This window comes from Neospora caninum, chromosome Ib (assembly GCF_000208865.1).
Source record: "Neospora caninum Liverpool complete genome, chromosome Ib".
Taxonomy (NCBI): Eukaryota; Apicomplexa; class Conoidasida; order Eucoccidiorida; family Sarcocystidae; genus Neospora; species Neospora caninum.
In genome coordinates, this window is record NC_018386.1 from 1,599,729 (window position 1) to 1,627,675 (window position 27,947).

The 27,947-nt window shown below is 53.0% G+C and overlaps 3 protein-coding genes across 3 annotated transcripts; 2 read left to right on the forward strand and 1 right to left on the reverse strand.

Moving 5' to 3' along the window:
* Positions 1-1,025: 1,025 nt before the first annotated feature.
* On the reverse strand, positions 1,026-4,342 carry NCLIV_004290 (hypothetical protein; the record flags this gene model as incomplete). The annotated part of the gene is made up of 6 exons (XM_003879931.1): positions 1,026-1,130; positions 1,186-1,401; positions 1,987-2,145; positions 2,568-2,644; positions 3,033-3,087; positions 4,241-4,342. 6 exons carry the CDS (start codon positions 4,340-4,342, stop codon positions 1,026-1,028), a joined length of 714 nt encoding a protein of 237 aa, XP_003879980.1.
* A 2,924-nt stretch (positions 4,343-7,266) lies between these two features.
* NCLIV_004300 (putative dynamin-like protein) lies at positions 7,267-16,048 on the forward strand (the record flags this gene model as incomplete). The annotated part of the gene is made up of 17 exons (XM_003879932.1): positions 7,267-7,413; positions 8,128-8,203; positions 8,631-8,738; positions 9,048-9,161; positions 9,947-10,109; positions 10,404-10,456; positions 10,976-11,134; positions 11,473-11,726; positions 11,908-12,033; positions 12,389-12,614; positions 12,838-13,287; positions 13,993-14,066; positions 14,382-14,492; positions 14,724-15,057; positions 15,158-15,286; positions 15,512-15,570; positions 16,019-16,048. 17 exons carry the CDS (start codon positions 7,267-7,269, stop codon positions 16,046-16,048), a joined length of 2,613 nt encoding a protein of 870 aa, XP_003879981.1.
* Positions 16,049-21,035: 4,987 nt separating this feature from the next.
* On the forward strand, positions 21,036-26,929 carry NCLIV_004310 (hypothetical protein; the record flags this gene model as incomplete). The annotated part of the gene is made up of 9 exons (XM_003879933.1): positions 21,036-21,225; positions 21,680-21,728; positions 22,360-22,426; positions 23,054-23,152; positions 23,529-23,624; positions 24,154-24,219; positions 24,724-24,795; positions 25,616-25,656; positions 26,068-26,929. The coding sequence occupies 9 exons, from the start codon at positions 21,036-21,038 to the stop codon at positions 26,927-26,929; spliced, it is 1,542 nt and encodes a 513-aa protein (XP_003879982.1).
* Positions 26,930-27,947: the final 1,018 nt, after the last annotated feature.

The window sequence follows — 27,947 nt, forward strand, 5'->3', positions numbered from 1 at the left end:
CCCTCCCCCTTCGATCTTCTTTCTCTCCCCCTTCGATCTTCTTCCTCTCTCCCTTCGATCTTCTTCCCCTCCCCCTTCGATCTTCTTTCCCTCTCCCTTCGATCTTCTTTCCCTCCCCCTTCCATCTTCTTTCCCTCTCCCTTCGATCTTCTTTCCCTCCCCCCTCGATCTTCTTTCCCTCTCCCTTCGATCTTCTTTCCCTCTCCCTTCGATCTTCTTCCCCTCTCCCTTCGATCCTCTTCCCCTCCCCCCTCGATCTTCTTTCCCTCTCCCTTCGATCTTCTTTCCCTCTCCCTTCGATCTTCATTCCCTCCCCCTTCGATCTTCTTTCCCTCCCCCTTCGATCTTCTTTCTCTCCCCCTTCGATCTTGTTTCCCTCTCCCTTCGATCTTCTTTCCCTCTCCCTTCGATCTTCTTCCTCTCTCCCTTCGATCTTCTTCCCCTCCCCCTTCGACCTTCTTCCCCTCCCCCTTCGATCTTCTTTCCCTCTCCCTTCGATCTTCTTGCCCTCTCCCTTCGATCTTCTTTGTTGTTCTCTTGTGGGGAGTGTTTTCCTTTCCGGCACGTTGCTGCCTGGGGGCGCGACTTAGCCTGCGCCCTCTGTCGGTTTCTCTCACTGGGAGCGATGGGAGCGTCGCAGAGTCTCCCCAATCCCAGATGGGGAGTCCTGAGAACTCACAACTCCCCCTGCGGCCTCGCTGTCCTGAGCCCATCTCTGCTTGTCGACTGTCCTGTTTCATTTTTCAGCTAGACCATGTATTGTCAATCGTGGAACCATCTCCAAGTTAATATCTCCAGTTTGTCGAAGCAGTGTGGCTACTCTATGAGATACAGACAGCCACGTTCTTTTCTTCTCCGTTTTCCACCAGATTTTGCTTTTCTCAAATCGCACAGTTCCCTCCTCTGTCCCATTTCCCTCCGCTTTATCGGTTTCGCAGTTCCCGAAACCGGGGCGTTCCCCAGAGCGAGAGACCGACACTCCAAACCCCCGAAGTGAAGGCGTCTCCCCTCAGCCTCGAACTGGTTTAAAAGTGGAATTTGTGGGGTTGCACATCTGCCGTTGTGAGGCCAGAACCCTCGCCATTTTCACCAGACGGGTGCATGCACGCGGGGACAGTGTCTAGGACGCGCTGTGGACAGGCACACGTGCCCAGTTTACTCCTTTGAGGTATTTCTGGGACGTACCGCAGCCTCGACGGTGTCGAAATCCATCAACGCGTAGGTCGTGCGTTTCCTGTCGCTGTCCACCGGTGGAAAGTAAACATTTTTGATCTCTCCAAACGACTGGAAGACCGCCCGGAGCTCTTCCTCGGAGACCGGCAGCTTCAGAGATGCGATGAAAACCCGCTTTTCTCGCGCCTTCGCCAATTTCTGCCGCATGGCTTCAGTCATCGGGCGATCCTGACAGCGAAAGAGGCACAAGGGAACCAACGCGCAACTTTGTTTCTCCAGGCTTCAAGGCTGCCTTTTTCCTCCTGAGGGCAAGCTGCACACGCTCAGTCTCCTTCACTCACGCGCAAACAGGTACATGGGGCTGCACATACACCAGGATGTCGAAGATGTATCCACATGTTTCCAGCGAAACACACTGTTACACGTATTATGATATCTATATATATATATATATATATATATATGTATATGTATATATATATATATATGTTGATACGGAAATGAAAAGGGGCATGTGCATTTGTACACAGGTGTGTTTGCTTCAAGGAATTCGGGCGATGTCCCTTTTTCCGCGTTTCCGGTGGCCTTTCTGCGTTGAGCCGAAGCATTTTCAAATTTTTTCGTTACGTCCCCTTCTCTCTTCACCTTAATACGGTGGCAGAGTCTGCCCCGCTTTCTCTGTGCGACTCTCTGCGACGCTACGCTGTGTTCTTTTTGGTTGGAAGGCGTTCCTCATTCTGCATTCCCCTGACTCTTTCTCGCCGTCGCGTTCTTCCCCTGCTCTGAGTCCCCCCCCCCTCTGTCTCTTCGTACTTTTCCCGTGTCGATCACTCGGTTGATTTTCTCTTGCCACTCTGTGTTGGCGTCTTTCTGCTGGACACGATCCCGGGGCCGAGGCTCCGGAGTGTACAGCGACTGCGCCTCGCCTCCTTCGTCTTCTTCTCTTTGTCTGGCTTCCTCTTCTCGGTGATCCTGCAAGCAAGAAGAGGCGACAGAGCACGAGGCACGAGAACGGTGGAGTCCGCGAACAGCCCCGCCTCCGCGGGTTCTCTCAGTCGTGTCGACCCACCGCCGTTGGGTGCACAGAAACAGATTTGCCGAAGTGCAGATGCAGTTTGGAGGAATCCGTCACTCGCCACGAGACGCCGCGTGCTGGACGCACGGCGTGGTGGGTTGCCGCCCCAGTCTAGCTAGTCGTTTTTAGCGAGAACTGCAGATGTGTTTGGGGCAAGAAAGACAAGGCGATAGATATGTGCGAGGACCGAGAAACAGAGGCAGCGAAAACAGTGATACGGTAGTCCTACAAAACCTGCACATACGTCCTAGGGTACACGCTACAGTTTCTGGACGCCGCATTTCGCTTTCTCGCTGCCTCTCTGCCGAAAAAAGCCTACGGCCTCGGAGCTGTTCAAACCACATTCTTTTCCGCAGAGAGTTTCACTCGTGGCGACCGGTGAGTAGAAGGCGTTCTCTGGCGCCCCGAGGCACGCGCACACGCAGAAGGTAGATGGTAACGGGCCACGGGCAACAGCGAGGAGCCCGAAAGGCCGTTCCGCGCTCATGCGTTTCTTTTACACTCTCGAAGCCGAAGGGTGACCCGAGGTTCCGGAGCACTCAACAAGCACGCTCCTTACAGACAAAAATAGCCTGGCGCGCCTACATCTCAGCGACTCTGAGCGCAGACACGGGTGCTTAGCACGACCCAGACGACCGCGGCACGGAACTGGCTACACTCGATTCAGAAACAAACTGTGGAGGCGCTTCACGAGGAGCGAGGGGACACACTCCAGAGAAGGTTGAACGACGGAGCAGCCATTTCGAGAAGTTGGAAGGCGTTGCTGGACACTTCCGGGGCTTACTTCGTCGGGGCTCGGTGACCGGGAAGCGCTGCGACGCCGCGGCCAACTCGAGGAACTGGCGAAGAACAAAAAGAGCAAAGCACGCGTCAGAAAAAAGGGCGATGTGAACGGGTTTTAGACGAACAGCGTCAGCGTCGTGTGTCTTTGCTTCCGACCCCAGAAAAAACACGCAAGTGTACCGCCCGGAAGAGAGGCAGCGTCGTCCCACGCCAGCAAACACCCGAGAGAGCTGGCGGCTGCGTCGACTCTGTTTTTAGAACGTCTCCAGCGGCCGAGAGAGTCACCAAGACACCCAGAAAGCCAGCGGCGGTGTTTGCAGCGCACATGTGTAATTTTTCGAGTTCCGAGATTCAGACCATCCAGGCGGCCAAATCCCGGAGCGCCGCCGCCACCGGACTCGCTGGTTCCCCGTCACACGCGCTGGGCAAACAGCCCTTTTTTCCTACGACCACAAAAGTGAACAGAAGCCTACCTTTCGTCCCGCGGTCGTTTGTGACGACTCTGCGTCATCTCGGCGAAGGAATCGGGCGCTGTCTCTAGGCTTTTTTGTACCGCGACCGCGACGTGAAGATGGGCGGGAAGTTGCCAGCGCAGTCGAACTGTCGAGTTTTCCTCAGAAGCGCCACAGGAAAGTCCGCAGGACGGTCGATCTCCTGGCCACAGAGGGGAAAAGCCGCGAAAAAGAAAGACGAGAATATATATATATATATACAGACTCCTGGAGGAAAGATGTAAGGAGAGAGAGCTCGCTGGCTGCTGCGCAACCCAAGTCGCGGTGAACAGGTCACCGCCAAATGGGACGCACGAGGACACGGGAAAAGGCGGTCTTTTTCGAGTCCCCAACCTTACGGCGAGTCCACAAAAGGAGGAACGCGAAACAGTTAAAAAGGGGTTTCCGACGTCTCACAGAAAAGGGTGGTTTTGCCGAGTTTCACGTCCCCGCGGTGCCCGGAGACGGCCGCAACGAAGAAACAAGGAAATCACTACTTCCTCTGTGGATGTGCTTCTGGGAAGCTCGGACCAGCAAGGGAGACTTGGGAGTTGGAACGCAAATCGAGGGCCGAAATGCCAGAAAATTCGGACACTGGGTAGACAGGCGTGGGGATCTTTTTCTGCGAGTTTCAGTCCCGAGAAAACGAGTCATGCAAACCCGCGGGGAACCCGCTGAAACCGCGCGCCCCCTGCGGGTCATCGCCGCAAACCCTTACCTTTGCGAGTTCTTCGAATCGAGTGAGAGTTGTCTGTTTTTCGTTCTCTGCAAACAGAGCTGCGCGTTTTGTCCGACTAGGCCAAACTCCAGAGTGGCGCATCTTCTCTGCCGGAATTGGTGGATCATGTCTTCTCCAGTTGCTGGTTAAGACACTACGCCGTTGTCCGGCATCCTCAGAACAGACGAGACAGCTCGACCTTTCAGAGGACAGAAAACTGTTGACGGAAAAGGATCGCGGCAGACCAGAAGGAAAGTCTTTTTGAGAAAGGCCTTCTGCACGGGGATCAGTCCTTGAGAGGGGCGAGAGCCAGTGCTGGTTAGCTCGAGCACGGCAAATGAACGTTAGAACAGGGAGGCCAACTAAAAAACAGAGAGGCAGTGCATGTCCCTCTCCGACCGGGGAGTTATGGTTCCAAGTCGAACTGCAATGAGCGCAGGCTGTGGAGTCGACAGATCTACCCGGGCATCAAGTCCACAACGCACGGCGAGCCGACGTTGCCTCGTGAACCACGGGTCGCACCAATGCTAAACGGCGGACAGCCCGTAAAATGTCACTGTCTAAGGCTGTTTATCTTCGTACAGAAAGTATGGCATCTATAAGCCACTGAGACGCCGACTGTACAGTTGGGACAGAACGAAAAAGCAGCAGAGTACAGTGTGACAACCCACCGAGGGGTACAGGGGTACACCCGACCTCTCCACGTACTCGTGTACCTCTGTGTGTGCCACAGAAAGAGAGTTTCACCTCCCACGCAAGGTCCCACGAGACGTTTCATGTTGGGGCAGAACATCGCCCGCGACAGCCGGTGGCTCCAGAAGAGTCCAGTGTCGGTTCAAGGACCGAGGCTCATATACGGTGCGTACAGGGTTCCGGAAAATCACAGGGTTGGAACGGCGGAACGAGCTTCGTTCCCCATCCGCAGGGCGCCGTTTAATAAGCACGCCACCTGCAACAAAAGTGGATAATCGGTTTGAGACGAGTGCTCTCATATGAATTCGGGGAAGCTACTGTCTGGTCGTTGACACCAGTCATCTACGCCTGGTAGGTCCATCGCCGTTCCCCTGTGTCTCAGGTATACTGCTGCTTCAACATGATACAAAGAAGCATCCTTTCTATCGTAGCACATCCTATTGTGATGTTACGCATCTCCCGCGTAGACACTGCGGCAAAGCTAGCTTGTATATTGTAATAATGATCTTTCGAACATACTACTAACCCCGACGACACTACAGAGTGATTGCAGCGCGAGGGGGCGGCTGGCAAATTTACTCGCCATGACTGCTGTTCAGGCAAAATCAGGTCTAGTCTGTTCCAGGATGTAGTCACGAAGGTGTTTCCGACACTTTTTCACTGAGCAGCCTCGTGTGTGGTACGTCCATCATATGGTTACGGAGCTCACGGGGCCAGCGCTACCCCTCCAGATCGTTCAAATTTAACTAGTGACCGCTTGCGCCAGAATTATTCACCGCAGCAAAACCACATGCGTTCATTGGGCGGGGCGAACGTCAGGTCGCTTTTTCTGAACGTTCAGTTTATCCGTTTTCACAATACTCAACGACATACCAGAGGTATCCGATTTCCCTTCGACGAGATCTCTGGAAGCCTGCGGAAGCCATGAGCGGAGGAACCTTGTGGAGCCAGCGACGCGGTACGGAACAGCACGCGTCACTGGCGTCCACCAGCACCCATCAGATGATGGGGCATCAGAGCGACTACAGCACAGAACTGAGTTCATAACTCTGGGTGAGGACTCCCTACCGCACACTCTTTCTTCCCTCCGTAGCATCTATCTGTAGTGCATTGCTGGCACACACACACACACACACACACGGGTGCACACCAGGAATTTGCACGGTGCATAGCGGACACCTTCGCTGCCATTCGCTCTCGCACTCGCGACTCAGAAAGGACTGACCACTTCACTGCTCGCCCTGCGTACTTTCTCGCAACTGCGAAACTTTTTCCGGTTGGTTGGGCAATGCAGGCTGTTATAGCCTGGTTCTCCTAGGACACTGTGTGTCGTCTCGCGTTTTCTGTCACCTCCAGGCAGGAGGGAAGGGTGACAGCGGCGGAGTCCTTTTTTTCCTTATCTCCGCGTTCACGGGTGGGTCCGGCAGAGGACGTTCTGGATGCGCAAGTTGTTTGCGCGGAAAGCCTCGAACGTTTTTCCCTACTCCTTGGCTGCCCGCGCCCACGCGAAACCGGCAAGGCCGACGAACCCCCCCCCCCCCCCCCTTGCGTCACACGTTTTCTGCACACGGTCCCGGACTTTCCAAAGTTTTAGCTTTGCAAAGTCGGTCCACGGACAGGTTCGGAGTGTCCTCGCCACGCTGAACAGTTCTGTTGTTAGAACCTGCCGAATGGGGGAGAAAAGAGTGCCGTCAGAGGGCTCTCCGGCTAGCGGCACCTTTTGCGAGTAGGTGGGAGTGGCTGGCAGAACGCCCGTGGAAAACCGTGACCGACGACCATGCGCAGGCGCCGCTCCCCAGCGGCGAAAAACTGACCGAAAGGCAAGCATTTGCCGCGTCATGCATACATTCCCAACTGGACGAACATCCTTTATCCACCGGAAGACTGCGTACGAGGGGACTCAGCGCCCTCCTGTTGGCTTTTTCGCAGGCCAGGAATCTTGTTGCTGAGAGAGACGGCGTGTGGTCTGTGCAGAGAGCACGGGCGAGAGAGTTTGTCCAGGCCATCTTTTTTCTCTTTTCTTTCCGTGTCGCTCGAGAGGAAGGAACTTTGTCAGTGTCTTTTTTCGGTTTATAGAGGGCCGTTTCGTCGATGCCTCGAGCGACGCAACATCCAAAGCGAGACGGTCACTTTTGCTCTAATCCGGCCGTGAGAAACCTGCCCCCGCCAGCCAGTGCGTCACTGCTGGGCGTCTGGTGTTTCCACGTGTTTTCACATTTCTCTGTATCCCCCCCCTCTTGACGAGTTCGTCCCGGCTCCCTGCATTCCGCTTCTGGAGGAGTCTCCACAAGAAAAAGTCTTCATTCTTCGTGTCCAAGTCGAAATCTCAGCAGATGGACGGGAAACGCGAAGATGTCTCGCGGGCGTCGCCGGCCGTCGCGGCCTCGGCGCGTGGCGACGAGGGAAAAAACTCCGCCACAAATGGAGTTAAAGTCGAATCTCAGATGTATCAACAGTTGAGGAAGCTCATCAACGTCGTGGTAAGTCCCTTTGCTGCGACAAAAACGTTTCCTCTCCGGTGCGGTGCCCGTCCACAAAGGGGACCACCCGACGAACGAGGTGTACTGCCAGGGACATCCATGTCGATTTGCCGACGCCCAAATATCTACATTTGGGAATAAAGATGCAGACAACCAGTTGCGGGACGTGTTCAACTCGCTCCATGCATGCTTGTCTAAGCGTGGAACAGTGTGAAAACTGCGTATCCAAGGTGCCAGCCGAGGTCCACTGCAACCCTGTAGAAAAACCTGTACGGGTGGCGTGCCCCTCTGTATGTACACTTCGTTCCGCTGCCGACTGTTTTCTAGTTCGTTCGCTTCCTTGTTGCCTTTTCTCGCGCCGCGGCTCTAGACGGAAATAGCTACGCCGTTCTTGGAATTCGCCGAGCGTCTCTCTAGCAATGCAATCGAGCCGTGTCCACCGCAGAACAGCGCCTTCCCCGGTCTTCTACCGGTCACATTTTTCCACGGGCTGCGGACGCAGTTCGCTTGTTCGTCTTTCACTCACGACGCGTGCCCGTCCATCTCAAATCTTGATATAGACGTATAGGCGTAGCCACATGCGCGCCAGTAGATCCGTAGAGCCGCTGACGATGGGTGATCCTGTGCAATACGAGAAAATTGTGTGGAAGGCTGTTCTCTGTCAACCAGCAACATTGTCTCCGATCGGTTCCATTGCGAATTCGACGCTTTCAGGACGAACTCAGAGATGTCGGCCTTCAGCAGTTTATCCAGTTGCCGAGGATCTGTGTCGTGGGGACACAGTCCGCAGGTAACCTTCCCAGAGCCATACGCAGACATATACATATATACATATATATACACAATTATGCGTATGAATACGTATATGCGTATGTGAGTGTAAGTGTACAAGTCTGTACGCGCGTCCCTCTTTATACAGCAGTAGTTTGTGCATCCACGTGGATCTGCACTATCGACTGTCGGCATGCATTTGCAGGCGCTGCTTAGAAAGGATTCCGTTATGTTTGCTACTTTACATAGGACTGGTTGGCCTTCTGTGCATGCGCGAATAGGGATTCCTTTGCACGTCTTGGAGCAACCAGTAGCCTAGGCAGCCTTTCGTGTTGGCTCCCGCCCTGCAGTCAGATTGGTCCCCCGGTGGGATGTGTGCCTCTTCTCTCCCTGTCTCGCCTCTTCACACATGGTTTGTCCTTTCTTTCTTCTCGAATTCGTGACAGGCAAGAGCTCGGTCTTGGAAGCTATCGTCGGTTTGGACTTTTTACCACGTGGCGATGGAGTTGTCACACGGCGGCCTCTCGAACTGCGTCTCGTTCATCTCTCCGAGGGTAAGAAGACTGCCGTACTTCAAGGAAAAGCTCGTCGATCCTCTCAGTACCTCTCCTGCACCCATATATATATATTTATATATATATATATATTTATATGTATACTTATATATATATATATATTTATATATATATTTATATGTATGGATGAGGTACGTGTGTATCCACTTGTGTGCATACACACGTATCTGTTCGTGCACACACGGCTGTGTGACGAGATATTAATGGGTGACTGTGGAGGTGGAGTTATTGCGACCGTTTTCCCGGGCGTTGTCTCACGGGGGCTGGTTCCGAAGTGGGTGTTTGCAGCGGAGCATGATTTGAACGAGGCATACGCGGTTTTTGAGAACGACAAAGGGAGGAAGATTCGCGACTTTGAACAAGTTCGACAAGAAATTGACCGCTTGACAGACCAAGTGGCTGGTGAGCGACCGAGACGAAAACGTCTTCGTTCTCTCTCCATTTCGGCACTCGTGCCTTTCACCCTGTTGCCACTCTCTAACTCAACATGCAACTCTACAAGCAAATATATATATATATATATATATATGTTTGTACGTCGATATAAAAGCAGTCCCATATGTACTCTGCTTTGCGTACTGCTGTTTCGCACTGTATCGCTGAGACATGTTTGAACGGTTCGCCATTTTCGTGTTAGTACGGACTTGCGAATCTGCCTATTGCATGGACGAGCGCGTGTGCATATCCCCCCGTACATGTGGGCTCCTCAGTAACGCGAACTGGAAAGCGCATGCGCCACATCTTCAAGTGAACGCCTCATAAAAGAGAGGCACACACTCACGACACTCAATCGTTGTTTGTTTTCACGCGCCTTCTCTCTTCGACGGTGTCTTTTATCCCTGTCGTTCCGTGAGGCGTTTGCGCTCGGCAACTGTCTAGACACTTGCGCGCAGCGTTGGGTTGGATCCTGTCCCCTCTTCCCGTCTTAAGGCACGGTTCCTTCGTTTTTCGGTGGTTTTCTCTCTAGCTTGCCACACGATTTTTGTCATCGTGCAGTCGTGACCGCTGGTCGAGTCCGCGACCCGCCGAAACGGTTCTGAACACGGCACGTTTTTTCCGTTCTGAGGGTTTCGCCATCCAGGCGTTTATGGCGCGTTTTGACCCTTCCTTCCCTTCGCGCTTCTTTCCACTGCCTTTCCGAAAACGCGCATGCATCGAGCGAACAGTTTGCTCATTTCTGTGTGCAGGCAAAAACAAAGGCATCATCGACAGCCCAATCGTTCTCACGATTTACGCGACGCAGTGCCCCGACCTCTCTCTCATCGATCTCCCGGGAATCACGCGCGTGCCGCTCAAAGGCTCTGATCAGTCCGAAGACATCGAGATGCTGACGCGACAAATGGCCCTTCGGTGAGTGAAAAGGCGCGTGTCGGGGGGAAAGATCGAGGGACGGAAACTCGAAAATACCTGGCTCTAATACCTCTGTAGCTCTGAGGAAAAAGAAACGCAGGCGCGAGATCAGTTTTTGCTCGGCCCGAGTCCTCTAGTCCGGGGTGGAGCAGGTCACTTCACGAGTCTGTCAGCAGTTCCCGTCCGTCGAGAGACTCGGGGAAGGAGCTCGGCGTGGACGTGGCGTCAGTTGCTTGGCACACGCGGTTTCGACTTCTCTGAGCAAAAGGATTTGTCAGAAATGTCTGTTTTCAGATACGCTTCGGATCCCCGGACAATCATTCTCGCGGTTATTCCCGCGAACGTCGGTAAGTGCGGCAGGAAACACCCCAAGGGGTTTTAATGCTCTACGGACCGGGGCGAGGAAGATCTGTGGTTTTTCTCTGTTCAACAGGACCATATGCAAGTTTGCCACGGGACCGGAGTCGCATAGACGTTTCGTGAACCCACCGGTGCCTCTCTTCTTTTTTTTTGCGTTCGCATTCGCCTCGGTCGGCGTCTCGTTTTGTGTCTCGCGCCTCGACGTCTTTATAAAAAAGGCACATTTTACGTGCAACGGTTGATTTCAAAGGTGCTGCTGGCCGCACTGCGCGAACCGAACACCAGTTTTAAATCTACACATGTCAATCTCTACGTTAGCTCAGTGGCAGATGCATACATAAATATATATATATATATATGTATACATATACATATATATGTATATATATGCATAATATATATATGTTTGCCTTGTTGCGATTTGTGAGGGCTGGACACAAGCAGTCGGAGTGTGTGCGTCATTGGCGGTGCGAAGGTTTTTTTTTGTGGTTTTTTCTTTTCTGCAGACATGTCCACCTCGGACGCGCTTCAGATGTCGCGGCGCGTCGACCCTCGCGGCGTGCGAACCATTGGAGTCATCACAAAAATCGATTTAATGGACCGAGGAACAGATGCCGCCAAGATGCTGATGGGAGAAGAAATTCCGCTGAGACTGGGCTACACCGGTGAGGCGCCGAAAGAGCTCGTCCCAGTCCTCAGTGTTGCTGTTTTTTCTGTCGACTGTTCGTCGCTTATGGAACTCTGGCATGTCATCTATACGTATGCATTTTAAAAGATAGTGTGCAAACGTACAAACGTACACACAGATACAGAAGTATCTGTTTGCTACTTCTATACATATTTGCATGAAGCTGTACAGTGGGTATATGGACATGTGTAGAACAAGATCCTGGCATGTGCTTCAGTAAGATGTACAGTTAGAGATAGGCTCTTCACTGACGTATACCTCTGTGCGTTCGGTGCGTGATTTTGTTTCCACATGCCGCTTTTCCCTTTTTTTCAGGGGTGCGCAACAGATCTCAAGCAGATATCCGAGAAGGGAAGTCTGTGCGCGAGTGCCTGGAAGAAGAAAAGACGTATTTCGCGACGCATCCGACGTACCGTCTCTTGCCGCCGCATCTCGTCGGGGTTCACTCCCTCGTGGACAAACTTACCAAAGTCCTGTTCCGCCACATCAAAAATTTCCTTCCCGAAATTAAACGCGAAATCGCGAGCAAAACGCGAGTCGTCCTCGACCGCCTGCAGGAACTCGGCGAGGTACGCTGTTGTGAAATCTCTGTTCTCGCAATGCCCAGCGACATCGACGTATATGCATGTATAGATACAAAGATGTGGGGGCGTGTGTATATCTTTTTATTGTAGGTGTATGTACTGCGGCGCTTTGTTGCAAAAATTTCTGCATGTGTGAGTCTGCGGCGTTTTGGCTCGGCTTATATAGGGAGTGCCGCTGGAGCCGTCGGAGCGGGCGCAGCTGCTGTGGACGGCCATCACAGACTACGTTGAGATTTTCAAAAACACCATCCGAGGGAAATACGACAAACGCCTTCAGATGTACTTTGACCACGTAAGTCCTCTACAGCATACATATATATATATATATATGAGAAATATGTGTAGTTGTTTGTATATGAATGGTGATGTCGCATGCTTCAGAATCTCCGTAGATACATGTATGTATGTGGATGTGCGTACGTGCATGTGTCGTTCTATGCGTGTAGGGTGCATGACTCTACAGACCGCGGAAGATGTAAAGGTGTACACGTTCTTTTCCGTTTTTTGTTGACATCTCTGCATTCGGCTATGCGTGTGCACATGCATATACATACGCATGTATTTGAATATAGATGCATGTGCCGGGGCGTGTTTGGAAGTGGAGACGTGTTGTGTGCTTGTTCTCTCCTGCGGGCTTCACGGTTCAGCAGAAGGATATCACCGGCGGCAGTCAGATTCGCACGATTTTCAACGAGTTGTTGGAGGAGTTTAACGACAGGAAAGTGACAGAAGACATCAGCGACTACGAGATCGACGTGGCTATTCGTCTCCACGAGGGCGACTCTCTCCCCGGTTTCCCGTCTCCGGACACGTTTGAGTATTTGATTCTTCCGTACTTGAAGCGAATCCAGTCGCCAGTTATGGAGTGTCTGGGTAAGGCCCCAAGTGCTTTCGAGAACAGCCCTGGAAAGAGACGCGAGGGGGACGGGGCTGCAAAACAGCCTGGGCCCCACGCGGCCCACGAGAAGAAGGTCAGAACCGTGGTTTTTTCGTGGGTCGCCGTTGATCGTGTTCTTTCTCCTTTTTCTTCTCTTTTTTCTCTGCCTGCCTTCTCCACTTTTCTCGCACTGCGTGGCTGTCGCTCTGTTCTTTCCAGATCGCGTGTCGCAAACTCTGGAGCTCCTGAGTCAGAAGATTGCGAATCGGGTGTTTGGGCGTTTCCCGGCGTTGGCCGAGAAGGTTCTGGAGATGTCGCAGGAGATTCTGATTCGGGAACGCGACCACACGAAGGCGATTCTGCAGCAGATCGTGGACGCAGAGACGGGCTATCTGTTCACGAACGACGCAAAGTACCTCTCGGAGCACGGAAGCATGATCAGTCAGGAGTCGCCAGAACAAGTCCCGGGAGCGTACGCCCAACAGGGCACAGGCGCCGTGCAGCTCTACGGGGCGGACGGCCGCCCCGTTCAGTTGGGCCCCGACGGGAAACCGATCCCCCCGCCAACGCATGCAGAGCGCGCGCAGCAAATGCTCTCGAGCATGCAGCAAAGCGTGACGACAATGTGGGCGCAGGGCGGCCGCGAGAAGAAGAAAACCGTCTACAGCGGTAAGCAGCGCAAACGCAGCAGAAGGGGAGGGGGGGGAGGGGAGACTGGAACGAGGACGAGAGGCGCGCGTTTCGTTGCTTCTTGCAGGGGAGGAAAAAAGAAAGAAACGCTTCAGAAGATGAAGAGAACTGAGAATCAGGAGGGACGCGCGGAGAGGCGCGGCAGTTTTCTGAGAGAGGTGTGCGCGTTTCTGAGGTTTCCGGAAGTTTGCATTTCGAATCTCCTCGAGCGCCAGGGTTCCCGCTTTTTTTTCTACGCCTCGAGGGAACTCTCGTTGTCTCTTTGGCACACTGCGTTGCGTCGAGGCCTGTCCTCGCCGTTTGTCTCTCTGGACTCCTTCCCATGTCTGTGTGTGGAAGTCGAATGGCGGGGTCCAGCCACTGGGCGCTCTATGTAACCTACAGACTCTAGATACGTACTGAAAGCCGTTTTTAAAACGTTTTTAAACCACAACTTTTTTCGTTTTTTTATAGTAAGCCGTACAAACAAACAGGTTGATGTCGATGGATCGCTCGCTCTTTCGGGTTTCTGTGTGCATCGGCGCATGCAGTTGCTCTTTGTGCGGGTCTTCCCCGCGAGTCTGATCCTTCTCTTGAGCGTCTTTCCTCTCGTGTCATTGACGGCAAGTGTGGTGCGTCGTCAGTTTGAGCGAAGACTCAAAAAGCTGAATTTTCTTTTAAAAATAACTTTTTGCTTCTGTTCAGAGCAGTTCATTCGCGAGATCCGCCGCCGCCTGGACTCCTACTTCGCCCTCGTCCTGCGCAACGTCCGGGATTCCGTAAGTCTACTTATCTTCGCGTGTTTGTATAGATGCATGTATTCAACAGCTTTAGATTATAGATGTACATGAGAACACAAAGTCTCTGTATCTCTATATATCTACATGCGTGGAGACAGATATTTGCATGGATACTTCTGCAAGGACATGCGTCTATCAATGTGTATGCATTCATGCAGATACATATATATATAAATATATGTACATGTATATATATATATATATATATTCGTCTGCACAGCCCTGCAGCCCTAGAAGTTCTTATCACTTTAATGCTGCTATTCGCGCGCGTGTTTGTCTTGGCCGATTTGTCAGGTCCCGAAGACGATTGGTTTCTTTTTGGTTCGCCAACTGCAAGAAAAGCTCCAGTTTGAAATTTACAACCAACTCAACGACGAGACGCAGTTCTCCGCTCTTCTGGGCGAGGTAAGTCTCGTTTTTCTCACGGGCCGTTCTTCCTGTGTTTCCGAAACTCTGCACTTTTTGCCGTCTCTTTGGATTCGCAGCTGAACTGTATGCGGTTTCAGTGAGACGAGGGCGCTGCCTATATCTCGCCGCTCTGTCTCTCTCGGTCGTTTGCGCCCTTGTCCAGTTTTTGAGATTCTTTTGCCTGATTTTGCTTGCCGTGTTCCGGTCTGTGTTGCTTTTCTGCGTCAGCCTCCTCACATCATGGAGGAGCGCCGGGCGTTGATGTCTCAGCTCCAGACTCTGAAGCGCGCGTCGGCAGTTTTGCAGCGAGATCCGACGATTGCGGCTCTGAATCTGGACTCCGTGGACGAGAACTTTGACCGGGATCTCCGCGACTTGCAGCGAGACGCGAGCAGTCGAGCGCTACCCAATCTCCAGTCCTTCTCCGCACCGAGCGGGGGAAGTGCAGGCGACGGCCGCGGCCAGATGTTCGGGGGCGGCATCCAGCAGAGACCAGACGGCGCAGTCAACGGCGCGTACATGGGTAGCTCCCAGAGACCCAACGGACACGCCACGTCTTCAGGTAAGCTTTTGTGGACGCCGGAGAGAAAGAAGGGAAGACGGAGAGAGAGAGGAAGACTCAGGACGAGAGAGTGGTTTGTTTCGAGTTGTTTTTTTTCCAGCTTCGCCTACAGCTCCTGGGTCTAACGCGAGCGACGCGGGCAGTTTCTCGCCGGTAACGGGCGGCATGGTTGCGGCGGGTTCTCTTCCCGACAAGACGCGCACGCTCGTCTCATCAGGTGTTTTCGGAGGTTAGAATTCGCGAAAAGGAAATCGTTTTTCGAGGTCTCGTGCTTTCGCGCCCGCTGTGTGCCTGTCTCCCCCGCAATTCACGCATATTTCGACGTGTCTCTATGGGGCCAGGGACACAAGCGCGCATGCGCGCTGGCTGCCTCGGCAGTGGGCGTGTGTTTTCCGAGAGTCGACGTGGCTGATGCCGGCGGTGTTTGATTGCGTTTCGAACTTTGTCTTTTCAGACCAAAAAGGCGCCTCGGCGTCTGCAGCCAAGCACGTCTTTGAAAAAGTTAAATTCCAGGTTCGCGTCCTTTCTCACAGACGTTTGCACTGAGAGATGCCTGTGTCCGTTGCTGCCACGTGACGTATCTGCGCAAAGGCACGTGCACATTCAGGAAGATAGACTTCGGCATTCGTAAATATACGTACAAACTTTTTGCAGGCTCAGAGTCGAGTTTTCATATGTGGTCCACGGACGAAATACACACGAAAATGCGTGTGCAAAAAATCGCGTATAGACGCTTTTTCCCCCTGTAAATATGGTTACGCTTCGCGGGATGTAGAGACACCGCGTTCCAGTGCATGTGGAGTGTGTGCCTTGGAAAGGGTGCGCGAATTTTTATGACGACCTGTCGAGACCGCGCGGGTGGGAGTTTTCTCTTGTGGGCGGGGCGCGCGGCGCGTTTGGGACATTTTCCGAAGAAGCCGGCCTTCAGGTGAGACAACGAGATGTTGCCTGTTTCCTGCAGGCGGCGAACAATCCCCTCTTCAGCGACTGACCGTTTTTTCGTGCGTCCGCGAGAGAGAGTGGTTTGCCGCCTCTGTGAGAAACGAGACGCTCGCTTCCGCGGGGCGCAGGCGTGAAGGACGATTTCTCAGTCTTAAAAATCGCGCTGAAGTGTTCGCGAGGCTGGACGAGCCGTCGTCTCGTGAGAAGAGCGATAGCGAGCGAAACGAGTTGGCCGCGGGGGTCTGTAGGCAGCGGAATCTGGTTTTCTGGAAAGCGTTCAGTTCTCGGGAACGGCCAGAAAAGGCTTTCTCAGAAGCGCTGTGGGGCGGGACGCAGAAGGCAACATGCCGGCGCGCAGTTGGTAGAAACTTTCTTCGGGAAAGAACCGAAAACCTGGATGGGCACCTCAGGTCGTTGGTGTCTACAAATCCGCGTGGCCAGAAAAAATACGTTATATAGATGCAAAGGCCGGTGGTTTTGTGTGTATTCCGAGAGATCTTTTGTGTCACTTTTTGGCTCTAGCGCTCCGCGAGACACTCCAGAAAATCCACCATCCTGGATGAAGATCTTGTCGATTTCTCTGTCGTGTTTTCTCTCTGTCCAAGTCCCTGTTTTACGCCGGAGCACACATTGCTGCTCCGGGACGGTACTCAAAAATCCGTAGATGCACTTTGAACCACGCGTTTCCAGGCGGCTGTCACGTCATCTTTCTTTGTATACACGTGAATCCAAACTGTACACTCAACAGGCGTGTGCCGTCTAAAAAGCGCCGTTTCAGTTTTTGAATTCGGGTTCTCTCGACGTGGATGCACAGAGTCCGTAAACGCGGGGCCTTTCTTTCACGCACGTTGAGGATTTTCCCCGGGCTTTTGCGAGCGAAATCGGTGTAGACGCATTGAGGCACATGTACAGCAGAAAAATCACTTCAAAAACGCGGGGCTTCAGCGCAGAAATTCCACAGAAAGCGGGGGGGAATGCGTGCGCGTCCTCTGGGCTCCTACACGCAGTTCTCAACACACTTCCCAAGAGCAGTTCCGGGCCGTTTGTTTTTCTTATTGTAGACGAAACAACGGGAAGCGTTTCGGCGTTCCAAAGCTCCGTTTCCGATCACCAGGCACACACGGCGGGATTCTTTGCGGAGAATGTCGCCTCCCCTTCCTGCGCACAAAAAGGAGGGGAAGTTTCGCTCCGGTTCACCTTTCAGGTTCCGGCACCCACCTGCCTGAGGCTCCATTGCTTACTCAAGGAGACGAGAGTGCGTCTTTTCTGGAATGCGAAGACGAACGAGTGCACTCCGCGTGTCGTGGTTGGGGTACAGAGAGAGAGCGAACTGTTTAACAGCAGACGGCTAGCCCCTGACTCAAAAGGTCTGAAGAGCCGTGAAAACCAGAGAATTGACTAATTTGCGTTACTGTTACTTTCACAGAGAACGTATTGTCGAAGTTCGGCAAACGCAGAAGGCGAGGAAAAACAAGCACCACCCTCAGTTTGAGGAAAGTGTCTTCCAGAAGGGCCAGAAAGACTGTCCAGAGATACAATCTAAAAATAACGCATACACCCCAGATAAAAGATATACATGTCTATCCAAATATATGTATGTAGCTTCTTACATCCACAGAAATAGGCATGGGATGATGCGTTTCTTAACCCAGGTAGATCTGAGCTCCATCATTCAAACACATTCTTATACTGCAATAGCTATATATATATATATATATATATATATATATATATATGCACACAGTACTTGTGTCACACTGAGAGACATAGCCAGTTATGTTGCAGTTGTATAAGAGTCATGCGCTTGTATTTGTCTGAGCGTTCAGTTGTGTCGAAAACGCTGCGTGGCTCTCGAGAGAGAGGAGAGTATCGCGAAACCTATTTTTGTGTCTTGATGGACCACACCACCGGCGCGCTTCTAGCAGCGTGCATGCGTCAGAAGCGACGGTGAAGGTATGTTTTCGCCCCTTTTCTGTAGACCTCGCGGACGACCCCGTCTCAAACCACTAGCTCGCGTCTCTCTCTTGTTTTCTGCGTCGTTTCCCTTCAGAATTCTCCGCTAAAGACCCCGTTTTCTGCGAGAAAGAAAAGGATTGCCCCGTGTCTCGTCGGGGCATCTGTCTCGTCGGGGCGTGTGTCTCGTCGCGCGTGCGCGCTGCTCCATACTGCGCTGGAGTCTGTGAGGTCTCAGAATTTCGAAATGAACTTGCATAACGAAAAAAAAACATTGCCTTTCTTAATTGGTTTCCCCCACGTGTATTTATCGCGACAAAAAGCCTTTCCTCGTCTTTTCGCCGGCTGTTCACCCGACGCCTCGCCACCATCCGCCTCGAAAAAAACGTTTCCTGGGCACAGTCTCCTCTCGCTGATACAAACAGGACAGCGGCCGTTTCGTTTTCCTCGGCGTGTGTTTCCCCACCTCAACACCCGCTTCGCGGAAAGAGTTTTTGTCGAACGAAGTGCTGGCCCTCGAGGCTGTATGGTTGTCCATAAGCCGATGCACGTACATAAATATACCCATGTATATACGTATGTGGATAGCTTTGTGTTCCTAGATATGGGAATAGTTTTATCTGCGCACCTGTGTATATTTAGAGATACGGGAGATTCGCATCCCTTTTGTTGGAGACTTCAGAAATCGTAGAATCGTCTTCGCGCCCACAGAGAACGCGCATCGCTCAAGAAAATGCGGCGAGTGGAATCTAAATGTTGTGCCTTTCGCCATGGAGGAGGACTTTGATCTGGAGGAAGAGGTGTTTGGCGAGAAGAGTGAGGAGACGCATGCACAGAGAGCCGTCTCAGGTGCTCCGAAACACACGCAAGACACCACTGACTGGTCCCTCTCGCGTTCTCGAGAGGAATCCATTTTCTCGGCCGCCACCCGAACTGCATGCGTTCCTGTGCCGCCTAGTGTGACGGCCTTTGAGAGGCACTCGCACGCCAACCCAGCCTCTCTGTCCGCTCGATCGTCTCGCTCATCCGCGTCTCTTCTGCCAAATGTAAAGGCATGCGCCGAGCCTTCGCGGAGGGAGGCAGGAGGTTCCCCTTCCTCACGCGTTCAACAGAATCCCTCTCTTCCCCTCTCTGCTTCACGGGGAGGAGCAGAGAAACCACAGCGCATCTGGGCTTCTGTCTCTTTTTCTGCCGGGCATAACAGGGACAGAAGTGACGGAGGACCGGCTCGGGTTCTCGAGAAACGACACGGTGTATGTACACCCGGCGGACCGGCCGCTGGGGCAAGTTCGCAGGCGTCTCGGACATGGGGCAGACTCGCCAGTTCTTTGAAATCCCAGAGCGTGGACACAAGGACTGTTTCAGCTGAAAGAGAGGGCCCTTCCTCTTTGCCAAAGCTGCACGCTTCTTCGCGATTGCCAGGAAACCACGCAGACACCGGAGGCGTGCCTTCGGGGCTGCCTTCTGGCGGGACGGGCGGAGCACGGCAGTGGGCGGCTCTTGGGAAGGCGACTTTTCTTTCTTCTGGAACTCCGGCAGAGGGACCTTGGACGGCCCAGCAAAGTCGGGGCTCGAACAGAGGCGACGAGCATGGTGTGCATTCTCGTGAGGAAAGCGCGCACGGACCCTCGCGGGGAGCCCACCGCTCCTCTGGGGCTGGTGGCGATTTCGGGTGTACAGACACTTCTTCAGAAGACCTCAGCGAGTGGACCAGCGCATTTCGTGCGTTGCCCGGAAAGGAGACAGCCACGTCCGTGGCTGTTTCTCAATCTCAGACTAGACGTTTCTTCCCCGGACGAAACGGGCCCCCAAGTGGCGGCCAGTGGCCTGTCGCGTCCGGTGTACCTACACCGCCAGAAAGCGCTGCTTCGCGTTCGTCAAGCGGCCAGTCCCCGCCGGCACCGGAGGCGGCTTTTGGTCGCTTTCCATCTGAGGGATTCGCGGGCGATTTTCCGCACCAGAGACGCGAGACTCACTTGAGTCAGACAAGCGCCAGCGCGCCTACCGTTTCGCGGTGGCGGGTTCGGGGCTGTGGCCTCCAAGTGAAACAGGAACGCCGGAGTGTATGTACACCCCGGCAGGCGATGCAGAGCCAGTACGCTCGGGAGCAGCGGGCAGAACGAAGCGAGAGGGAAGACTGCGCGGACGCGTCGAGACACACAGAAGGAAGTGGATCCGTCGCCAAGAAAAAACCGACGCCGAAACTCGCAGGTCCTGCCGGCGTTCTCCTCCGACGCAGGCAGCAGACTGACCAAGTGAAACGCCTAAAGACGTGAGTTTCCTGTGAACTCCCGCTCTACTACGCACTTTGTCCAAGCCGTCAATCACATGCACCACCACCTGCAAAGCTCGAAAAAACAGATAACAACCCTCGTTCCATAGAGATGCATACGTGCACACCCTTGCATATTTGTAAATGCCATTAAAGAACCTACTGAGTTACTCACGCTATCCGAATTCGTACATATATATACATATATGTTTTCACATGGATACCTGTAAAATATATATATATATATATATACCTGCATATATATATATATATATATATGTACAGAGGCGTCTGACGTTCCGTATTTTCGTCTCTAACTCTCTCCGGCTGTCTAGGCAGAGTGTGGTGACATTCCACTTCCCGTCGAATTCGATTTCCTGGTCGTCAGACATCTGAACAGAGGATCTTCCTTTTTCCGTCTTGGTCCGCGTTGAGGTAGATCCGTTCAACTGTGTCGCCTTTTTGTCCACAGTCCTCCCATCGGTGACTGGTTAGACGTGTTGTTTTACGGTTTTGAGCACCTTCGTCGCTTCGCTCTTCTGGGGGTTCTCTCGTAAACACAACGCCCCCTTCGTGCTTCTACGTTCGGATTCGTCTCCCCGTTTCATTCTTCTCTGACGGGTTTTCTCTGTCTTCTCGCGCTCGAGTCTCCGTGTTACCCTCCCATTGCTTCTGCCTCTATTTCGTCACTCTCCACTCGCTTCCTTTCAAAGAGTGCAAATGCCGGCGTCCTCTGCGCAACCCTCTGTCTGCTTTGCCGTGGAAACGTGCGTCTCTCCGCCGCAGAGAGCTCACCTGGTCGCCAGCAGCCATGACGCCAAACAGCGAAGAGCGCAGCCCTCGCGGTGTCCTCGGCGTGCCGAGAAGGACCGCATCTCCGAGTCCAGAGGAAGCCGAGTGTATCGACAGCGAAGATGAAGACAGCGAGTTGGACAGCCAGAGCCTCAGTCGGAGTGTCGCGTGGATCAAAGCCCTCCTTTTTGCTTCCCTGCCGCTTGACGGTGAATCTTCAACCAAGAATAGCCTTGTCGAAACATCCGCGCCTAGCCTTGACGTTTTCAGTTCATCCGTACACCCATTTCCACACGTGTGGGTGTCTCTTTTTCTTTGACTTTCTTCTGCCTTCACCCCTGTCGTTAGAGGGTGTGCACGCATGTGTATATACACTTTGGCGTGAATGCATGTCTCGTGCGACTGCGCTGAGGATCGCCTCTTTGCATGCCGCGTCCCTTCCCTTCACAGATGTGAACTAAGTGTTAGTATCCTGTTGTGTCGGTGGCGAGACACTATTCAGGGATACACAAGGAGACGTATCGGTTGGGCTCCTGGAGGCCAGGAGACAAGAGAGTAAAACGGTTGAGCGTGCAAGGCCGCGCTCTTGTGTGTCTCTGCATTTTCGCTTCCCCTGCCTTCAAATTCGCGTTCTTCCGGTGTATGTGCTCTTCGTCTCTGTAGATTTCCACCTGGGGCTAACGGCCTTGCATCCCGACGCCGGTGAGCCAAGGTAGGAAAGACCACAGCGGCCAAGGCGTTCGCTCTCGCGCTCTCCTGGTTGATTTTTTCCCTTCTCTCTCTTTGAACCTTTTTCTGCTTTTGCGGCGTTCTAAGTGATATCTCGTCTTTCCTGGAGTCGTGTAAAAGCGGATGTGTGAACGTCTGCGTTGATTCGCCCGTCTCTGTCAACACATGCCTCCCGCGGCCTCTCGCGGTTTGCTGAACACGCGTTCACACGTCCCCAACTCCCTTTGCACTGCTCGGGCTTTTTGAGTTCGGGTGAGTCACTCCTCTCACTCGACACTCTCCTCAAAGAGACGGACGGGATCGCCTCCGGTTCCGCCTTTCCCGCGACGGCCACCGCGCGGCACCTGACGAGAAAAGAAAGAAAAACGAAGGCGAGGAGAGGCGAAAACCGAGCAGAAAGGAGAACCTTTCCTCTGTTCCGTCTCTGGCAGATATGTGACTCTTCCCTCTAGGAGAGATGCGTATCTACAGATAGATATGCGTACATGTTTAAATGTGCTTGGACGCGTGCATTTTAAGTGCACGCCGTTTGTTGCCCGAAATTAACTCACACATGCGTGCATGTTTTATGCCTTTTGCCCGCTTTCCTCTTCCTTGACTCGTTCTTTCTGCAGCCGCTCCTTCATGTACAGAGACAACATTTCCTCCATTCTCAATCGCGTCGCTCCCGCGGCCTACAAGGTGAGCCTGCAAAGATGCGAGTCTTCAGCATTGTAGAAAAAGGCATGCACGGCTTAGCGAATGCATGCTTTTTTCTACAAGTGATTCACCTGTTTCTCCACGAAGCAGACAATGTCCATGTTCACGCATACGTGAGAACATTAGAGATGTGTGTATCGCTCCACATGCTAGACAGTTCAACTGTGGGCGATTTTCAAGGCTCAAGAGAGATACCGCTGGATTGAATACCCAGGGAAATGTTCTCCCGTTCATCGTAAGTCGCCAGGCATGCCGTATACCGATCAGATAACTGAAGCTAGACTCTACTTTACACGTGGGAGAACACGGGACCAACGCTATACGCACGGAGACAGAAACATAGAACTACCTTGATACCGGCATGCTGTGTAAACACAGACACCTATCTCTGTATACACTTATATGTATATACATGTATATATGTATATATATATACATATATATGCATATATGTATGTATATGTATATGCATATATATGTATATGCATATATATGCATATGTATGTGTGTGTGTTTGTGGCCTGGGAGTGTTGGTATGTGAAGAATATCGGCGGGGCCTTTGAACTTTCTGGATGTGCCTTCGCTCTGAATGCTTTGTGGCGGACGCAGGTTCCGCAGCTGCTGGTGTCGATCAAGACGTCTTCGGCTCGGCCGCGGAGTGCTGAAAGCGGGACTGAGAACGTCGAAGAGGCTTTCCTGCACGTGGCGGTGGGTCTTTGCGTTCTTTCTCGGACACACCATTACAGCTCTTTGCTTCTCTCGAAGCGGCGCGAGGGCAGTGCTGGCGTGTTCTCGAAAAAGGCGACATCTCCGTACAACGTCCCCCTCTCTCTTTTCGCTGTGCCTGTCTCTTTCTCTCTCCGCTCTTTCCTCCCTCCATCTCTCTGTCTCCGTGTACTCTCTCGCTGTCTCTTTGTCTCTCTGTCGCGCTGTACGTTGTTACAGCCCCTGAATCTGTAGATCTGTGTCTTGTGCGCGCAAACCGCGGCGTCGCGCTTTCGGCTCTCAGGGAGGCGCCTTCGCAGCGCCGCGTCTCGGTTTTCATCTGTTTTTTCTGGATTTCTCTCTTTTTCTCGGCGCCCAGGACCCCACAGGCGAGATGCCGGCCGCGGTGCACAGGCGGGTCACGAGCCTCCACGGCGCGAATCTCGTGTCCGGATCTGTCCTCCTTCTTCGCGATGTCAGTCTGCTGCGCCCCGACCCTTCCTGAGCCGTGCCCCGCAAAAAAAAGACCCGCCCTTTGAAACGCATGCACAAACGCATGCACGCACAAGCGGGAACAAACCGTGTCGCTGCTTCAGAGGGCGGAAAAAACGTCCCTCCACGTATTTTCATAAAGAAACTAGACCGTTACCGTTAAATGCACTAGCATAGGTATACATACCAAGATGTACAGATGTGCATATGCATTAGAGAGATATAGATATAGATAGATAGATAGATAGATAGATAGATAGATACATACATACATACATATGGATATATAGATAAATATGGATATACATATAGATATAGAAAGATAGATAGATGTGTGCAAGACCACGGAATGCCCAACAAAGAGAAGACACGAAGCTGTACAAGAGAGATGCCTCCCGTTTTCTGGCGGTGTACGCCTCTTGGCAGGCGGTTGGAGTGCGAGTTGCCTTCAAGAAGCGCAGAAGAAGAAGAGAAGACCTTGCTGCATGCGGCATTTGTGGTTGTCTCTGCAGGTCACAGTGTTTCTCTCGGATTGTCGGATGCCTTGCCTCGCGATCACGCACGCGAACGTCGTACGAGTACGTGCGAGAGCGGACGAGGGGACCGCAGGGAGAGGCGGAGAGAGCGTCTCTCCTTTGAGTGCTGGAAGTGGGGAGGCGACCGTAGAGACGAGAGGGAAGAAGGAGACACGGCGCGTGAATCGGAGACTGCTCGATAGAGGCTGCCGTATCCGAGGGGCCGAGGGTTTCTGTTTCTCTGTCTCTTGTTAAGAGAAAACGTAGACTGAAAATCAAAGGAGCATGGGACATTTCAAACAAGCAGTAAACGCATGCAAGCGTTTCTCTCCGAGGAAGACGCACGTCCTTGTTGGATGCCACTCTCCTTCTGCTAGAGAAGAAAGGGAGGCCTGCATGTGGACACGTAAACTTGCAGAAAGGAAGAATGCGGTCACCTTTTATCTGTCTCTGGGAGAAACAAACGTAAGCTCAAAGTCGCCGTTTCTCTATGCAAAATCTCAAGCAGTCTGTTGCACGCCTCGTCAATCAAAGGGACAGCCGCATGCGCATGCATGCTTTCCCCAGGCTTTCTCGCCCGAAGAGTGGACGGCTTCTTTTCAGACGGCCTTCGGTGTCGAGCGTGACAAGGAAATCCTGGTGAGGCAAATAAAGAAAGGAACGCGCAAAACATTCTTCTCACCTGCCTATCCATGTCGCCGTGCACCTGTCCATCATATAAATATATATAAATATAAATACATATATATATATATATATATGTAGTGTCTGGAATGGTGCTTTAGCTGGCCTGCCTTCATGGCGTTAAAAGAAGTGTTGCGCTTCCCCACCGTCCATTTTCCTCTTCCACGCGGAAAGGACCTACGTCGGGAAAGAGAGAGAGACTACCGTACACTTCAGACAGGACTCATCATCTCCTCGCAAGGGACAAGCCTCGTTGTCAGATGAGTTACATCTCTTTACAGGTATATGCCTGTATGTTTGTAGATATGTGTGTCTAGATTGCTTTGTCCTAACTCTCGTTCGATGAACAAACGCACATGCATTGATTAACTTGTTTGAACGGAATGCGAAGAGATCCGGTCTATTTGCCCTTGGAGTGGAGAGGCTGCGAGAGCTCTGGAAGGAAAGGGTATGTTCTTGCGGGTTAATGCCAATATCGTTCCAGGGTTGCTTGTCCCGGCGAGGGTGTGCATGGGTTTCGGTTTGTCTCTTCAACTTCGCGACGCCCTTTCGCTGCCCCATCTGGCTGTTTTCTCTAACCGCGAAGAGCGCGGAAAGGTTCTCTTTTTCTCTGAACGTGGTCTAAGGGCTGTTTCCTCGTTTCCACCCTTCAAGGCCTCTCATCGTCGAGACCGACAGACACATGTCTCCTTTCCTTAGTTCGTCTACGACGTTCTTCCGATGCGAATCCTCATGCACGAGGCATTCCCCGCGTTCTGTCTTCTGGCCTGTTCAGACCCAGGCCTCTCCTGAGGATCAACGAGGGAAGGAGCCCAGGTGCGTCGGGACATCCATTACAAAGGGGTTCTTCTTTGCAGAACTCAGAACGACGGAAGAGGTTTGATCGCTCTGTACTGATCCTACTGGGGGATCTGAGTAGGCGTTTTCTCGCGCGGCGAGTACGCACGGTATACCAGGAATCCATATGAAGTTCGTCTACACCCTAGCGGCTGTGGACGGAACTCAAAGGTGTCTGATACTGGGAAAGAGGTAACAGACTGCGCGCTGGCAACGCGAGGGCGGCAAGGACAGCACCGATCAGAAGAAGCGGCTCGAGCGTATGAGACGCGCCGCGCGCACTCGCAAGAGCTTTTTCTCGGCAGGGTGTCTCTGTCCTCCTGAACAAAAGCCGTTTCTCGTCTCTCGCGAAGTCTCCTTTCCGCTCCTTTTCTGCGTGTTCTCATGCAGCGTTGCTGCCGGTCCTCTCGGAGGCAGAGTTGAAGAGTCGTCCCTTGCAGGCGTCGCAGGAGCTTTACCCGCCGAGTGTCCGCCGACCCCGCGCACGGATCGTCGAGGCGAAACACAGAGGACGCAGGGGACAGCCAGTGCTGTGTCTTCTGCGACGCACGTCAAGGAAGAGATGCGGAACCTCGGCTCCGTATCTCAGGGCGGTTCTTCACAAGCGCCAGCTGGGCTGCTGTGGAACTCACAAAACCCGCCTGTAGACGACACCTCGTTGCTGATTGAAGATTTGGAAGGTGTAGAGGATTGTGACGCCCCGCCTCGCATTCACGAACGTCCACCAAACGCAGCCCGCACCGCACACTCCGTCGTCTCCAGCACGCACTGCACGTCGTCTCGGGCCGTCCCCGTTTTAGCCAGTTCCAGCCTGCGTATGCATGCGCCAATGCCGAACAAAACAGATGTGGCAGAGCGGCGTCTCTCTCCTGTAGAAGCGCTCGAGCCAGGTTTAGGTGCTTCAGCGGTCTCTTTCGGCCAAAACAGTCAGGCGAGTGCGACAGACGGGGGAGGCGGTCGCCGTTCTTCGAGCGGCCTTGACGGAAACTTTGGCGAAGACCCAGCGGCGGTCGCTTCCGCCGGATTGAGCGGCATCGAAATGTGCCGAGAGGCTGGGCGGGGAAGTTCAGTCGAGGCTGTGGACGGAAAGACAGAGAGGGGCGCAGTGGAGAGGGGTGTCTGTGGAGATGCCTCTGTGGAGCAAGCGCGGGGGCATCGAGAAACTGGGAAAGATACACCTTTCTGTTCAACTGAACAACTGGACGAGTTGCTAGATATTCTTCTGGAAGAGCCCGAGAGAAGCGAGTCATAACTTCTCCGGGCAAGCCCATGCACAGAAAGGTGTGGACGAAGGCGACTTTGTGAAGGGCGTTTGTCAAATGCATTCCCTTTTCTGTCACGTGCCTCGGTCCGAAGGCTTGGACTTCAAATGTGTCTCGGTTTTATCCTTGCTTTGTTTTCGCCGCAAGAGTCTCTGGAAAACCGTTTCGCACACATCTCATTTTTTCCCTGAAGGAATGCCCGTTTTTTCGGTTCGCGGGAAAAGAGGTGGGAGGCGAGGCTGTCGAGCAGCAACAACGGAGCACCGGCGAGCAGACTAAATCCTAGATCGCCACCCTTTTGCGGACTTCGCTCTGATGCCCAGTGATCCTAGAGAGGTCGCATGGCTTCTGGTACTTTGAGACGATACTAACGGCGAGAAGGGAAGGCATTTTCCGAGACCAAGATTCTTGAGAGGAAAGCACAGCGTTTAGTGGCTGAGAAACCGACTTGCAACTTTTGTCGACCCAGCAACGACGCTTTTGTGTGCTTGCGACTCTCGGTGAGCGCCACACGTTTCCAAGCTCTCTTCTCCAGTCCCTTATATCGACTTACCACGGATATACGTAGGACAACCTGTGCCCGTGAAGAAAGGAACTCTGCGTTCTAGGACGACCGGATATTCCCGTACCCAAACTGTGTGAATGCGGCGAGACTTGGAGGAACTCTAGTCGAAAAGCACACGGCCGTTTTTCTTGTTCCAGCGTAAAGCTTACTTCTGTACCACGGCAAACGGGATTTGGCTGTGAATGCCCGAGGCACTCGAGGGGTAGGCAACGTGCGAAGCAAGACGGAAGTTGCGTTCCCGACATTAAACGCTTTTCTCAGCAGTTCAAGACTTGGATGAAAACGTTCCGAAGAACTTAAGGGTCTCCGTTTCGTTCCGGAGTTTCGGCTTCCCAGAAAATTCGCGATTCAGACTTGTTCTGTCTTCCGACAGTCCTGCCGCCTGCAGTCGAGGTGGCCTTGCAGCTCTGCCCGCCAGCTGTGCGTCGCGAATCGTTTCGTTC